General features: G+C 36.5%; 1 protein-coding gene across 1 annotated transcript in view; it reads right to left on the bottom strand.

Moving 5' to 3' along the window:
• Positions 1–15,154, bottom strand: part of LOC102759493 (ankyrin repeat and sterile alpha motif domain-containing protein 1B) — a 553,884-nt gene that overhangs the window by 447,096 nt on the left and 91,634 nt on the right. Inside the window, exons 2-3 of the mRNA XM_015567586.1 lie at positions 10,753–10,833; positions 2,365–2,521 (exon numbers count right to left, since the gene is read on the bottom strand). Of these exons, the coding sequence (XP_015423072.1) occupies positions 2,365–2,521; positions 10,753–10,833 (238 nt within the window). The remainder of the gene's footprint in view (positions 1–2,364; positions 2,522–10,752; positions 10,834–15,154) is intronic.

Here is a 15,154-nt window from a genome sequence, read left to right as displayed (position 1 = left end):
ATTTATTCCAATTTCCAAGAGTGATAAATGATTTAGCCATGTTAGTCAGCGGCCCTGCTGGGCCCAGATGGTCGGTGTTTCAGTGTGATCTGCACTGTGCATCGCGCCTCCATGACATTTGTTAATGAGAGAGATTAATAACAATTATAACACACTTTCAATAGCCTGGCTTTCCAAAAGACAAATGAGTTCGTCAATTCTTTTTTTTTTTTAAGTTCATTGATGCTACCTCAACACAACTTCTTTTTTAAAAAAAAAAAAAAAGTATATGTTTTTTGATTTCTGAGCGGGGGAGGGAGAGCAAGATAGAAACATCAATGATGAGAGAGAATCATTGATCGGCTGCCTCCTGCATTCCCTATTGGGGATCGAGCCTGCAAGCCAGGTATGTGCCCTGACTGGGAATCAAGCCCTGACCTCCTGGTTCATGGGTCAAAGCTCAACTCCTGAGCCACACTGGCCAGGTGTGGATTCTTCTTTATATGCTTAGTTTAGGACTTCGGTTCAGCTAGTCCTCAGATGGTTCACCAGGTTGGCTGTTCTGTAATTTAGCTGTAAATTTGATGTGGTCATGGGAGAAGGAGAGCACAGCATCCACTTAGTCTGCTATCTTGACTGGCGTCCCCCACAAATCAGTAAATTTTTGACAATGAAAGACTTACAGAGAGGTCTCCCAAATTAAGTTTCATTTTATTTTCCATATAAGAGAATGAAGACATATTGGTGCCCTAATATGAAACCAAATAGAAACCAAAACACAAAGTATAGAAGTGAAAAAAGAATCTCCTTGGGAAAGACTTTTTTTATATTTTAATTGAACTGTTCAACATCACACAAAACAAGTGTTTCTCTTTAAAACATACCATGGCAGTCATACCCCATTTAAAATTGTCAAGTTTCAAATATAAATGAATTCTAGGTGTGTGTTTTTTCTTATTTTCATGACATTTAAAAAATATTTTGTTTGTAAAAACTAATATCCTCTTGTTTAACCTTGGATTATTTTTCCATCTTATTTCAGGTTTGCTTTGGGGCATTCAGACAATTATTCAGAATAACCACCAGATGGCTCATACCACAAATGATCTTTTAACTTCTGGTTTTCTGAAGAACAGAACAACGTTCTCATACATTTCCTTTTAGTATGATACACTGAGCCATATCTGCCTTTTTTTTAAGATCAGATGTATATGTTTACTCTCATAAAAAATATTCTGCATTTTTAACCTGTAAACACAGACATTTTTATTGTGGTAAGTGTTAATAAGACATTTCCAATTAATAAAACATTTTTCTTGATTAGTTCTTCCTATTGTATTTTGGAAAAATAAACTTTTTTTCTTCCTTTTGCTCTTTATAGCTAGTGATAGTGTTACTTTTTACTCTTTAGTCTGAATTTCATCCAAGGGCCTGCAAGGTCTGTATCTATTTGAACAATATGCTAATTATACTTTATTAGATGTGCCTGCCCTAGAGTAACCTACTTGCATTGATGTTGGAAAGCTGCCAACCTGCAGCTTAATGCCATGGTTGAAATTCAATTGTTGGACTGCATGCTGGTTTTCAAATATTGTTTTACAAAATGGGAACAGTAGGGGGCATGCAGAGCTAAGATGTTTGTTATCATACTGTTTTAGGGGACTTTATTCTGCTTTCTGGAATGTGTGGTCTTATTTATTTAGAATACTGACAATGGCCTTCCTCCTTTAATATGTCTGTTTTGAGTAATATGAATATTATGCACTTGCAAATATTATGACTTTACCTGTGGTATCAACTGCTGTTGGTGTTTTACTCATCTTACTCTAGGCATATGTATATATTTACGTATATAGAAAAATTTTAACTTAATTTGTGACTAGCAACTCTATACATTGTACTTTGATTCGCAAAAGGCACTTACTGTAAAGCTGCTGTGTAAAAGGTAAAGCACTATACAAATGATAGTTATCATTACTTCCCTAGCATTTAAATGTTTACTAAGAAAAGCTCTAATTCCCATTATAAATGTGAATTCCGTTCTACCTTTAAATATTCAAGAGCTATAAAATCGATGCTTATATAAGGCAGGCAAAAATATCACAACTACTTCCCTTAGGTGGGGTTTTCTTGTTAACAAATATCTTTAAAAATGCCCAAATTAGTGCCTATGTACTGTATACAAATGCCAAAGAAATTTTCAAATTTCCCTTCAGGAAATTCAGTAGTGGAAAAGTCTTTGGCAGGGTAAAAACAGAAGTAATCAAATTTTTTCACATTCACTTTTTATTCTCATTTTAAAATAACTTAAGTTTTCACTTGTGGCTTTGCCTTCTCAAAACTCTAGAAAAAAGTATAGCATGAGCAAACATGTGACAAGTGCACCTGTTCATTGACTCGGGAATGCGATGGCCCATGATGAATAAGAATCTTCACAATTTCCTCATCTCCTTTCCAGGCAGCCAGGTGAATAGGGAAATAACCCTTGTTGTCTGCTACATTTGTGGATGCCTCATATTGAAGTAGTTTGAGAACTATTTCCCTAAGAAGAAAAAGAAGAAGAAGAAAAGTACACAACAGGAAAGAAAATGTGCTGAACAACACAGATTTTATTCAATAGATCATTATTAAAGTATAGTAGATGCTGGGTGGCAATTTAGCATAATAATTCAAGGTCCTGAGGTGTAAAATTGGGTTTAAGAATCTGGTTATTGATCATCTGGCTGTTGTACTTACCTGAAAAAAACACCACTGCCACACACACTCACACAGAGTGTTGACTAACCAATGAAACGACTTAACAGAAGTCATTTGGGGGGGAAAAATTATCTAATTTCATTAACCGAATGATCTAAGTAAAATAATTTAAAAGTATACCTCTTCCCGTGTTTTTTTTAATGTAGTTCTTTCCAGATAGCCCATACCTGAGATTTAACCTAAAGAAAAACCTGAGGTTCAAGCAAACTCCTTGCTTATTTTTTTTTAAAAGTTATTATACTATCAGCAGACATTTAGGGAGTTATGTATCATTCCTATTGAGAACTGCAATATGTAACTGAAGATACATAGACTGTACAAGAGAAAGCAGACAGCACAGTAAGAAAGGGACTTTTAAGGTCTAGCTGCAGTACAAGCTCAAGGTTGGGGGTGGGGAGTTTAATTCATTTTCAGCCACAGCACACAATATACTTTGAATATGTATTGTCCATACTTCTGCACTCATTGAGCTTTGTCCTCTCAAGTCTAAGAAATCGTTTCAAGAGGTAAATTCATTTATGCGACAAGTTCTATCATTGATGCAATTTCAGTACATACTCAATATATCCTACCTATAGGATTTTGTACTAAATCCCACCAGGTTTTCAAAGTAAAAATTCTAAATTGCAATACTCAACCTCAGGCGGAATTAATTCATAATTACTAGTATAATTACATAGAACTTTGCAACAAACAATCAAAAACAACTGAGCAACTATATTTTCATTTGGATGCATTTAAAAAGCAAATTCTATTAATTCACTAAATGAAATCCTAGATAGATAAACAAATACGTGCAGACAATCACAACATATTCTAAAGTTGTTTCTCATATATAACAAATCACCAGTGGTGAGGATGAATGTAGCATAAAGACCTACATTTAAATATTTCATAAAGCCAGGCTTTAAATGTAACAAATGAGAAAAGGTAGAGGAAATTTGAATAGGAGTTAGAATTCTGATAGCCCACAGTAAAGGTTTAGAATAATGTGCCTTTGTGGTATGTGGATTTTTTTGAACTAAATCCCCCACCCACCGCCACCGCCTTACCCCAACTACCTAGAAGAAATGAACTTAGGGGCCCTGCCCATAATAAGTTATCAGAGATAACCTCTTTTGACCTATCTGTATGGCGGGACAAATATCTAATTACTGAACATCTGGTTTTTTATTGGATCTGTGAATGTCCTCTTGTTCTGAAGCCTCAGGTGTCAAACTGCCTTCCTTAGCTCAGGATGTCATCTGTACCTCATTTTGCCTGTCTCCCCCTGAACAATTCATGGTGTGGGGTCTCTGACTCTCAAGTATGTGAGGTTCCCATACGTACGTATATAATTAAATTTGGTTGTTTTTCTCTTGTTAATAGTCTGCCTCATGTCAATTTGATTAGACCAGCTGAAAGAACCTATAAGGATAGATAAAAATTTCTTCTTCCCCCACATCATAAAAAAATAAACATGACACAATACAAAATGACAGTAAATGATTAAAAAAACACACACAATATTGCCCAGAATGTGGCCTGGACTTGTGAAGGAGAGCAGAATATACCACCCAAAAATATGCCTATTTGACACAAGGATAATGTTAGGCTGATTACTTTTAAGATTTGGGGGAGCTCTGAAAGCTGAGAGGTTACTCTGTTGTAAGAGATGGTTACATTGATCAGGGAAATGTCTATTTGTAAGGGTATCTCCCTCTGTGTACCAGCAGGAGAAAGCTGACTCGATCTTCATAAACTCTTATCAATGGGGAAGGCAGTAACCTAAATCTGCAGATAACCCCATACTCTTGTTTACTGTGCTTTTTCTGATAACCTCCCAGAACTGGCTTCCTCCCTCACTCCCCTGCCCCAACATCTTTTGTCTTTAGCTAGAAATGGTATTTAAGGTAGTGGCTTTGGGGGGAGTTACTCAGTTTTCCTGGGTCCCTACCGTATATACAGGAGTATACATGTTATAACATTTCTGTTTTCTCTCCTCCTGTTACTCTTTTCTTTTTTTTCTTTTTTTGTCATTGCTGTCGTTAATCCTCACCCAAGGATATTTTCCATTGATTCTTAGAGAGAGTGGAAAGGAGGGGGAGATAGAGTCCCTCATCGATTGGTTGCCCGCGCACCCCCCCCCCACCCCCGCCATGTACCTCAACTAGGGCCAAGGATGGAATCTGCAACCAAGGTTCGTGCCCTTGACCAGAATTGAACCTGCAATCCTTCAGTCTGTGGGCCAATGCTCTATCCACTGAGCCAAACTGGCCAGGGCCTGTTAATCCTTCTTATATCAACTTAATTATCAGACCAGCCGAATAAACTATAAGAAAAGAAGGAAAACTTTTTCCACCCCTGCACCACTTTCCAATATCTCAATCAAAAAAAGAGTAATATGCATGTGTATGCAATGGCCTTTGGTGAACAATAAGATCTAATTAAATACTGTTATTTTTATTTATGTTTTTAAAATCTTACTCACTTTATTAAATTTGTTTTTTAATTTACATTTATTTTTAATTTTTATTAAGTTGATCTTTTCATCTTATTCAGAGATATCAGCTAATGAACTGGCTTGGCTTAGATTTCTAATGTGAAAATATGTTTATGAAATATAAAGTTATATCTCTAATCAAGTAAGTGCCTTACTGAATCATAAAATATTAATCAACAAATTGTCATTAATCTTTTTTCTGATATATCCATGTATGTCACATTTAGTATGTACTACACAGGCCTTTTTCATCCAAACTCATTCAAATTAAATTTCAGGCCCTGACCGGTTTGGCTCAGTGGATAGAGCATTGGCCTAGGGACTAAAGGGTCCCAGATTCGATTCCGGTCAAGGGCATGTGCCTTGGTTGCAGGCACATCCCCAGTGGGGGTGTGCAGGAGGCAGCTGATCGATGTTTCTCTCTCATCGATGTTTCTAACTCTCTATCCCTCTCCCTTCCTCTCTGTAAAAAAAAAACAATAAAATATATATAAAAAAAATTTCAGATATTTTCTATAATATCTAAATTTAAAAAGTAGTTAACACCAGGATCCCATCAAATCGGTATTTTCTCTTTTTTTAAAAGTATTTTCTTAATATCTCTTTAAGTTATACCTTATAACTTCTAGAGGTATCAACAAATAAATAGGTTGACTATGCTTGGTTACCTAGTATAAAATATTGAGTTATATTGATGAACAAGTCTATAGAATAGCAAGCAGAGAAGTAATTCCTATTTATCTTCAACATTAAATGGCACTCTTTCTCATATGCAGCACTAATATATAAGAAATTATTTAAGCCGAAACCGGTTTGGCTCAGTGGATAGAGCATCGGCTTGCGGACTGAAAGGTCCCAGGTTCGATTCCGGTCAAGGGCATGTACCTGGGTTGCGGGCACATCCCCAGTAGATGTGCAGGAGGCAGCTGATCGATGTTCCTCTCTCATCGATGTTTCTAACTCTCTATCTCTCTCCCTTCCTCTCTGTAAAAAATCAATAAAATATATTTTAAAAAAAAAAGAAATTATTTAAAATTCTAAAGTAAATATGATTGATGGGATCAGAGAAAAAATAATCCCATTTCCCAGGAGCTAAACAACATATAAAATAAATTTAATAATAATCCAATTCAAAGCAATGCAACATTTTGCAGCTTGAGGCTAATATATATAAGTTTGGGTAAAAATAGGAATTCTAAAAGTGTTGATTTCCACAACTATATCATTTTCTGATAGTTATAAATATACTGCCAATTAATATGAAATTTTTTTTAAGAAGTTTCAGTTTATGGTCGGAGTAAAATTAAACTAATTGGGAAGGTTCAAAATTCAAATTTTTTTTACCTCAACAGCAAGTTTTCCTATAATTAAATTATAACCAAAGATTTTTTTTCTTTTAGGATTTTTTTTTATTGATTTTTAGAGAGAGAGGGAGAAGGACAAAGAGAGAGAAACATCAATGTGATAGCAGAACATGGATCGGCTGCCTCCTGAAGCCACCTACCGGAGATCTAGCCTGCAACCTAGGCATGTACCCTGACCAGGAATAGAACTAGCAACCTTTTGGTGCATGAAATGATGCCCAACCAACTGAGCCACACCAGCTAGGGCTAACCAAAAATATTTAGTTTGTTCCATCTCTCTTTGCTTATTGGCAGTCAAAAGAACTTTGAAATAAATGCAAATCATCTTCATATGGATATGGTATTAACAAAACTAATGAAATTCTTAAATTCATGACGGTTCTGTTCATTTCAGACTTTCTTGAAGATTTTACTTCTACTTGATGGAAATAAGGTGGCAAATTTAAAGAATTTAACTTAGGGACCTTGCCTGTAATAACAAGTATTACCAGAAATAACTTAGGACCTATCTCTATATAGGGCAGGGCAGACTTCTAATTACTGAACATCTGCTCTTCTTATCATACTGACAGTGACCTTTCTCCCCTCTGAAGGCCCAGGTACCTTACCTCATCCTTGGCTCAAATGTCACATATACCTCATTTTAACTTTCTGTCTTTGAATCTCTCACATATATGGGGTTCCCATACATATGTCTGCAATAAATTTGGTTATTTTCTCTTGTTAATAATTTGTCTCATGTTGATTTGATTACTAGATGAGTCAGAAGAATATGGAATGATAAGAGTAAAATGCCTTCCACCCCACACTGGCTAATTACTATGTAAATTAAAAGAATCAAATTTGTAGTAAAAATACATGAGAGAGAGAATGAATTTTCCATATTTAAAGAGAGAGAGTAATAATTAGGTCTATAGCCTATCTATTGAAATAATTTATCTATAATTGTTGCTACTGGATTTTGTTCTACTGACCATGATTTTTCTATCATTTGAAGCAATAATTTTCTAATCTTCAACTACAAATACCCCAAGAAATCATCAACAGAGTATATTTTCTATTGTGTCCTAATCTGGCTAAGTCGAGATGAACTGTCCATTATAAAATAATGTATTTCAGGTACAAAATGCTGCTCCACTTGTGGATTAACTAGTGTTGATAAACAACCGCTACCAATATAGCATACAAAATAAGAGGAAACGGGCTTAGTATGCAGTAAGAAGTCCTTAGATTATATGTTGGGAGTAGGAAAAAAGCCTGCATTCAAAGCAAAAATAAAATAACTACAGGACCCTGTAACATTATTTCTAGCTCCATGATTCCATAAACTTCAGCCTAAAAATCACAATGTTTATGGAAACCTTCTAGTGCTGATGGCTACAACAATAGCCACCCACGTGGAAATGATGTGTTTCCATGCTGACTGCTAAGGCTTGCTTGGAAAGAATAAACACAATCAATAGTTCATTACCTATGCTAAGTGAGAACAGCAAAGGCAAAGGAAAGAAAAACCTTCTCTGGCTCTGACATTTTTTTCTCCTTCAAATGTCTTAAGACAATAGTAAAATTAGCATTCCATGTGAACACCCTAGTTGATGATAATGGGAGGCAGCCCAGAAACACACAATGTGACAGAGAAAAGCCAGCGAGAGTTTAGGAAACTGATGTGTGTGTGCACAAAAAAGGGAGATACTGTAGAGTGTTGGTAAAATCATACACTTTAAACTACAACACTTAGGCTCTAAACACAACCCCACCTTAATATCTAAGTGGCCACTCAGTCACTTATCCAGAATGGCCTTATTTCTCCATCTATAAATGAGGGAAGTGAGGAGGGTAAGGTGAAATAAATGATCTCCACTTTTAAAAGTCCATGGGTAATTTAAATAATTTAAAATAGGGCAATCTTATACTTTAGATGAAAATCCAAATTTTAGAGTTGTAGCAGCATAACTGATCCACAAATAATACGAAAATAATATACCACAAAATATTATAATTGGAAGAAACAAGGAAAGATACCCAGTATATTAAACTGAGGCCTAGAGAGGTTAATTAAATGGCTCAAGGTCACATAACTAACGGAGATGGGAAGACAGGATTAGAAATTTCCTGCTTTTTTCCAATGCCTATAGAATGACACTGAGTAAAATCTCTCTAGAAAATGTTAAAAAGGTCAATGAGATCTTCAGATAAACAAAGCAAAGATATATAATTCTCAGAGAATATCTGCAATTAGAGGTCTTAAAAAATACCTAGATATCTCTTTATGATGATCTTAATAAATGCTATTCAATGCACTTAAATTAGCTTCACTTTGTACATTGCTAACAGTAACTAAAAATTATGCATTGAATTTTTATATTGAGCAATATATTGAGCAATTATATTGAGCAATATATCTCAATGATTAGAATTTCATAGGCCATTATGGATACATCATTAACATTTACTAAACACAGAAAATCAAGGAGGGGTGTGAATGCTAATCCATTTGGGGACAACATTCTTTTGAGAGGTGCTTATACTGGCAAGCTGAGATAAAAGGAAAAAAGGAGAATAGGTCACATGGTCAGGCCTCAGATCTTAGGTCAGTTATTTGTTAGCTGGTGTTCCCAACTAGAACTTCCCAAAATCTAAACCTAAGATGGCCCGAGAGGCCGTCAGCATTGAGCACTTTGGGCTGATTTAATCTGGCTTCATTCCTGACGAGCCATATTGTATATGGCACAAAGAAAAATAAATAGCAATTCCTTGAAAAGATCCAGATCGTAAGTATCTGGACACATATTCCACTCTACAGAAGGACAGCAATATAGTTGAGAAAGACCTGGCAAAATAAAACAGTTCTAAGTTAGATGACATAAAATAGGGAGTGGATGAAAAACATATATAATTTGGAAATACTGATACTAAGAATCCAAGTGATGAGACATTAAGTTTATGATATTTTATGTACTTCACAGGGCTCTCCAAAGAGAATGTTAGATTTATGCAATAATTTTTAAATAAATAAAAGGTATAGTGAAACATAATTTTTAAAAATGGTACGTTTCCTGTGTGAGAACTTTAAGGCCATAAAATGTGATCAAATATGACTAAGTCTCTTGTGTCTCAATTCAAAGTTAAAAAAAAAAAAAGTGGGAAAGCAAAAAGTAAGTAGAATTTTAAGGCAGTAATTACCAGCTTTAATAAACTAAAGTGAGCCTGGGTGGCATGGCTCAGTGGTTGAACATTGATGTATGGCCCAGTCAGGGCACATGCCTGGGTTGCGAGTTCAATCCCCAGGGTGGGGTGTGCAGGAGGCAGTCAATCAATGATTCTCTCTCATCATGGAATTTTCTATCTTTCTCTGCTTCTCCTTTCCTCTCTGAAATCAATTAAATACACACACACACACACTTAAAAAAAAAAAAGTGAAATGAAATTATCCAGACTTGGGAAGACCAACCTGGATCAGGAGAACAAAGGAAAAAGAGACAGGAGGAAGAGGCACATGAAAAGTGTCACTTTTCATCTGAATCATTCGGAGAATGCCTCACACTTTGACTGTCACTAACCCAGGAGGTTACCTCGCTAAAACACTGGGAATGAAATGGTTGCTATGGTTACACATTCTTTTGCTCTTCATACTGTACACTATCACATTCTTTGAAGCATAATTCCATAGGTTACACAAGTTTAAAACCAGAAAGACCATCATGAATGACAAAGAAAAGGCACGTTAGCTAAATTAGAAGGTTTTTGGAGTGGTTTGTGTAAGTGTCTGTGGCTCATAACAGCAAGAATCTATTAAGATTTCGCTCCTTGTGAATAATTCCATGTTAGGTGAAGACACCAAAAACGGTAGGGTGGTGTTATTAGGTGGTTTAATCCCATTCCCTCCCCAAAGCTACACATGACTAGCATGTCCTGCCACTTCTTTCATTTTCTCCCTGTGTGACATCTGACTAGTTTAGAGCAGGCCTCTACGTTCACACTCTGCACATAATCATCCTCAGCAACATTCCTACCAAGTTCAACGTGTAGGTGTTGCTACCTGATGCCTCTCTGAGTTTCTGTAAGCCCAGGGGACTCATGGCAACATGAGACAGCTATCGTCAGACATAATTAACTCCATCACCTGTAACGAAATACACAAGGATTCCAGTCTGAATAAGTGGCACTTACTTATGTCCATTTAAGGCCGCATGGTGTAAAGCAGTGTAACCCGAGCTGTCTGTGCAGTTCACATTGGGGCCTCGCCAGATGCTGCAAATAGAGCAGAAGCGCAGAGTTAGCGGTTAAGCAGAATCGTGCTTTAGAAAACAGAAGGATGGTCCCACAGCCAGCAGCCTGTGGCACATGAAAAGTCTAGTCATGTGAAAAATGATTGCCATCTTTCATACACCCCCCTCAGATCAGTAACTTCATTTATTTGATTCAAGGAAATTATTAGGGAATATAACTACCTCCAGAAATTATTAGCAAATGCAGGCCCTCTGCCAAAATCTGGATCCGCCCTAGCTGGTTTGGCTCAGTGGACAGAGCGTCAGCCTGCAGGCTGAAGGGTCCCAGGTTCGATTCCGGTCAAGGGCTCCTGCCCGAGTTATAGGCTCAATCCCCAGTAGGGGGCGTGCAGGAGGCAGCGGATCAGTGATTCTCTCTCATCATTGATGTTTCTCTCTCTCCCTCTCCCTTCCTCTCTAAAATTAATAAAAATATATTTTTTTAAATATCTGGATCCAACATTTCCCTATTACTTGATACCATTACTCAAATATTGGAAGCAATTTACCATCAGCTACCATATTAGACTAAAGACTAAAGATTTATGACACCTGCCGTTTAACACACTATTCTGAGATGGCACTGATTTATGTCACTTTTAGGATTACTTTTGCATTATGGGAAGAATATCCTGGAGATAACATGTAACTATACAAAAGAGCCCATTGTAACCTTGATCACTGAAGTTACAGAAACTATTTTTAGCTATTGAGTAAATAAGGCATTGAAAGACACTTTTCCAACAGCAGACCAAAAAATGGCTTTATCTAATGCTCGCGATGATATTAAAGCCATCCAAACTAACATCTAATAACAAGCTAATTCATGTACTCGCAAAATATTGATTGTACCCCAACTGCATGTTACATATTAAACTTAGGCACTGAGAGCAGAAAATCATCACTTAAGGTCCTTCTTCACAAGAACAGGATCTAGACATATAAACTCACAATTACAAAGCAGTAAGATACCTGAAGTACCAGAGAGCACACAGGCTTCTCTGAGAAATAAACAGCTGTTCCCGATGAGAGATCATAACTGAATTAAACTAAGGCGGGATGACAAAAATGAACAGAATGTACTTATTCAAAATGTAATTAAAAGGATACTTTTTTTCTTTTTCAATTATAGTTGACATTCCATATTATTTCATATTTGTTTCAGATGTACAGCAGAGTGGTTAGACAATTATATAATTTATTGAGTGATCCTCCTGATAGGTCTAGTACCCACCTGGCAACGTATATAGTTATTACAATATTATTGAGTACATTCCCTATGCTGTACTTTACATCTCCATGGCTTTTTCGTAGCTTCTTAATCCCTCCACCTTTTTCATGTGGCATCACCCTCCAATCCGGCAACTCTCAGTTCTCTGTATCTATGAGTCTGTTTCTGTTTGTTCATTTCTTTTGTTCTTTACATTCCACATACAAGTGAAAAGACATGGTCTTTTTCTTTCTCTTTCTGACTTATTTTCTTAGCATAATACCCCCTGGGTCCATCAATGTTGTCCCAAATGAACACTACCTGATTTTAAGGCTATAATAAATCTCTAGTAAACAAGACAGATAGCTTGGTATTGGAGGAAAGACTGAATGAAGGAACAGAAAGTCAATTTAGACTTTCACACATATATGCAATTGATTTTTTACAAAGGTGCAATGGCAATTCATTAAAGAAACGAATTAGCAAAAAATTGTTCTGGAACAAATGCATATCCTTAGGCCAAAATAAATAAAAAGAGTCTTGATTCCTACCTTGCCACATACCAAGCTTAACTTTAAAATGAATCAGAGCTCTGGCCAGGTAGCTGGGTACATTGGGTACATACGTCGGTTGAGGGTTCAATCCCTGGTCGGGGTGCATACAGGAGGCAACCAATCGATGTTTCTCTCTCTTCTCTCCCTCTCTCTCTCACACACACACACACACACACATACACACACACATATTCTCAGTTAAAGATTTTTTTAAAAAAAGCAAATTGCAGAATATTGTGTATGTTAATATCCTAAATGTTTTATGTATGTGTATTAAGTCATTTATATCCATACAACTATAAAACAGATACTATCCTTTTTTTAATTAAACTGATAGGGATGACATTGGTCAGCATGAATTTATAGGTTTAACAGATACTATTCTTATTCTCACTGTACAGATGAGAAAGAGTTGCATTAACATAGAAAAATGCATGCAAAAATACATTATTCACCTCTAAATTATTTGAAGAGTCAAAATTATCACGTAATTCTTCAAGGAAATACAAAAAAGACAATAAAATACAAGAAGAGAAAAGCCTAGGTTTGCTCTGGGCTGTGAAGAGCCTTATAACATGTCAAGAAGTTTAGTCTTGATTCTATAGGCAACTTGGAGCTAGAGGATTATCACAGAGATACTAAGCATGTTTCTGACAAGATCAGGTCATGAGGGCTCTAGTGACAGCTGGAAGGGAAACAGTGAACAAGTTGGCGGCAGGGAGTCAGGTTCATTGTCTGTTTTTACAGTCTCAGGAAGAAACAAAGGAATTTGGATGAATGGAGATACAGTGGTGGATAAAGAAGAGGGAGAAATTCAAATAGGTATAAAAGAAAACCTAAGGGAAATGGTATTCACATGATAGGCTAACAGTCAAAGGCTCCCACCATAAGTGAAATGCATGGATGATGAGATATCTCCGTGAAAGCAGTGGTGTCTTGTGGGGAAAGGCAAGTTTCCTTTAAAGCAGACTTGAACACTAGGTTGCTCCAGAATACCTCTGGCACAGGATAGAAAAAAAAAAAAGAGAGAAAATACTGTAAATTAACTCAAATTATTTTTTAAATTTCCTGTATGTTATGAGACCTCATAAATATTTAGGAAGGAAAGATATTGATATTCATAACTAAAATAGATTCAGGGTCGATAGGTTTCATTTACCTATACTATCTCAGTTGCCCATTACCAGAAAAACAAGGAATTCATTATATTAGTATGAAAAAAATATCTCCAATGTATTTCTCATTTCCTAAACAGAATGGAAGCGGATAGACTTTTTTTTAAAACAAGGAGGTGTAGAATAGAAATTTAGCATTTGTATATAAATATATCTGACTGCACCTATTACCAGAGCCTCTAGGCACATATCCATATATTCATAGAACATACACATACGTTTTAAACACTATAAATAGGCCAGACCCAAAACTTCCAATTAAAGGCTTACTTTAAATAAACCTTGATGTTTAAAAGCTCAATCGGTGAGCTAATTCCAGCTTTTTGCACTGCCCTCCTCTCGTTTCTCTTTGATGATCCTGGGACTTAAAAAGAGGGCCTGTGTTAACTTAAGGCTGTTCTGCAAAATGCAAGAGTTCTAAGTACCTTTAAGGATGTCTCAAAAAAGTTTTAAATAATTAATTACATATTTATTCAAAAAAGGCAATTTATAGATCCTTGGTCTTTAATATATTTGTATTGATTTCAGAGAGGCGGGGAGAGGGAGAGAGAGATTGAAATCAATGATGAGAGGGAAGCATTTACTGGCTGCCTTCTGCGCAGCCCCCACTGGGGATTGGGCCTACAACCCAGGCAGGTGTCCTGACTGAGAAATTGTACCATGACCTCCTGGCTCAGAGGTAGATGCTCAACCACTGAGCCATGCCTACCAGGCATCTTCGGTCTTATTGTAACATACACACAATCTCATCTCCTATACCTACTTGTCAATATTTTTTAATTTTTTATGTGAGAAATCTTGCCCAGAATGAATGCTCTGAGATCATCAGAAATCCCCAATGACCAAAGATTCAATTTCCTTTGTTATTCTATTTGTACTAATATAACAAATAGTTATATCCAATGATTAGTATGTTTTAAAACAAATATAAACAAAATAGGTTTTCCACAGAACTTTCAAATGACCAGATATTCGTCAAAGTTTTCACATATTAAAGAGTATTCTTGGAGAAACTAAGATGGCGGCATAGATAAACACCGGGAAATCGCTGCCGCACACAACAATTGAATAATACCTCAGAAAAACAATACGGACAGCATCCAGAACCACAGGAAGCCTGGCTGACTGTAAATTCTACAACTAGAAGGAAAGAAAAGCACACTGAGAGCAAGAGAAGCTGCAGAAGTAAAGCGCAGAGGTAGGGGGCTCGCGCACAGAAAAGGGCTGGCACCTGAGGACGCGGCTGTCTTTTTGAATCCAGAGGGAGTCACAAGCTCCCATCGGCTCTGATCTCCGGTTCCGGGAAGTCTCTGGGGACCCAGGACTCACACGGGGAGAAACTGGACTGTCTGGCAGGGGGCGATC

Source organism: Myotis davidii, unplaced genomic scaffold (assembly GCF_000327345.1).
Source record: "Myotis davidii unplaced genomic scaffold, ASM32734v1 scaffold120, whole genome shotgun sequence".
NCBI classification, from domain to species: Eukaryota; Metazoa; Chordata; class Mammalia; order Chiroptera; family Vespertilionidae; genus Myotis; species Myotis davidii.
Note: the sequence above shows the minus strand (reverse complement) of the source record. Positions and strands in the feature narration are given on the sequence as shown.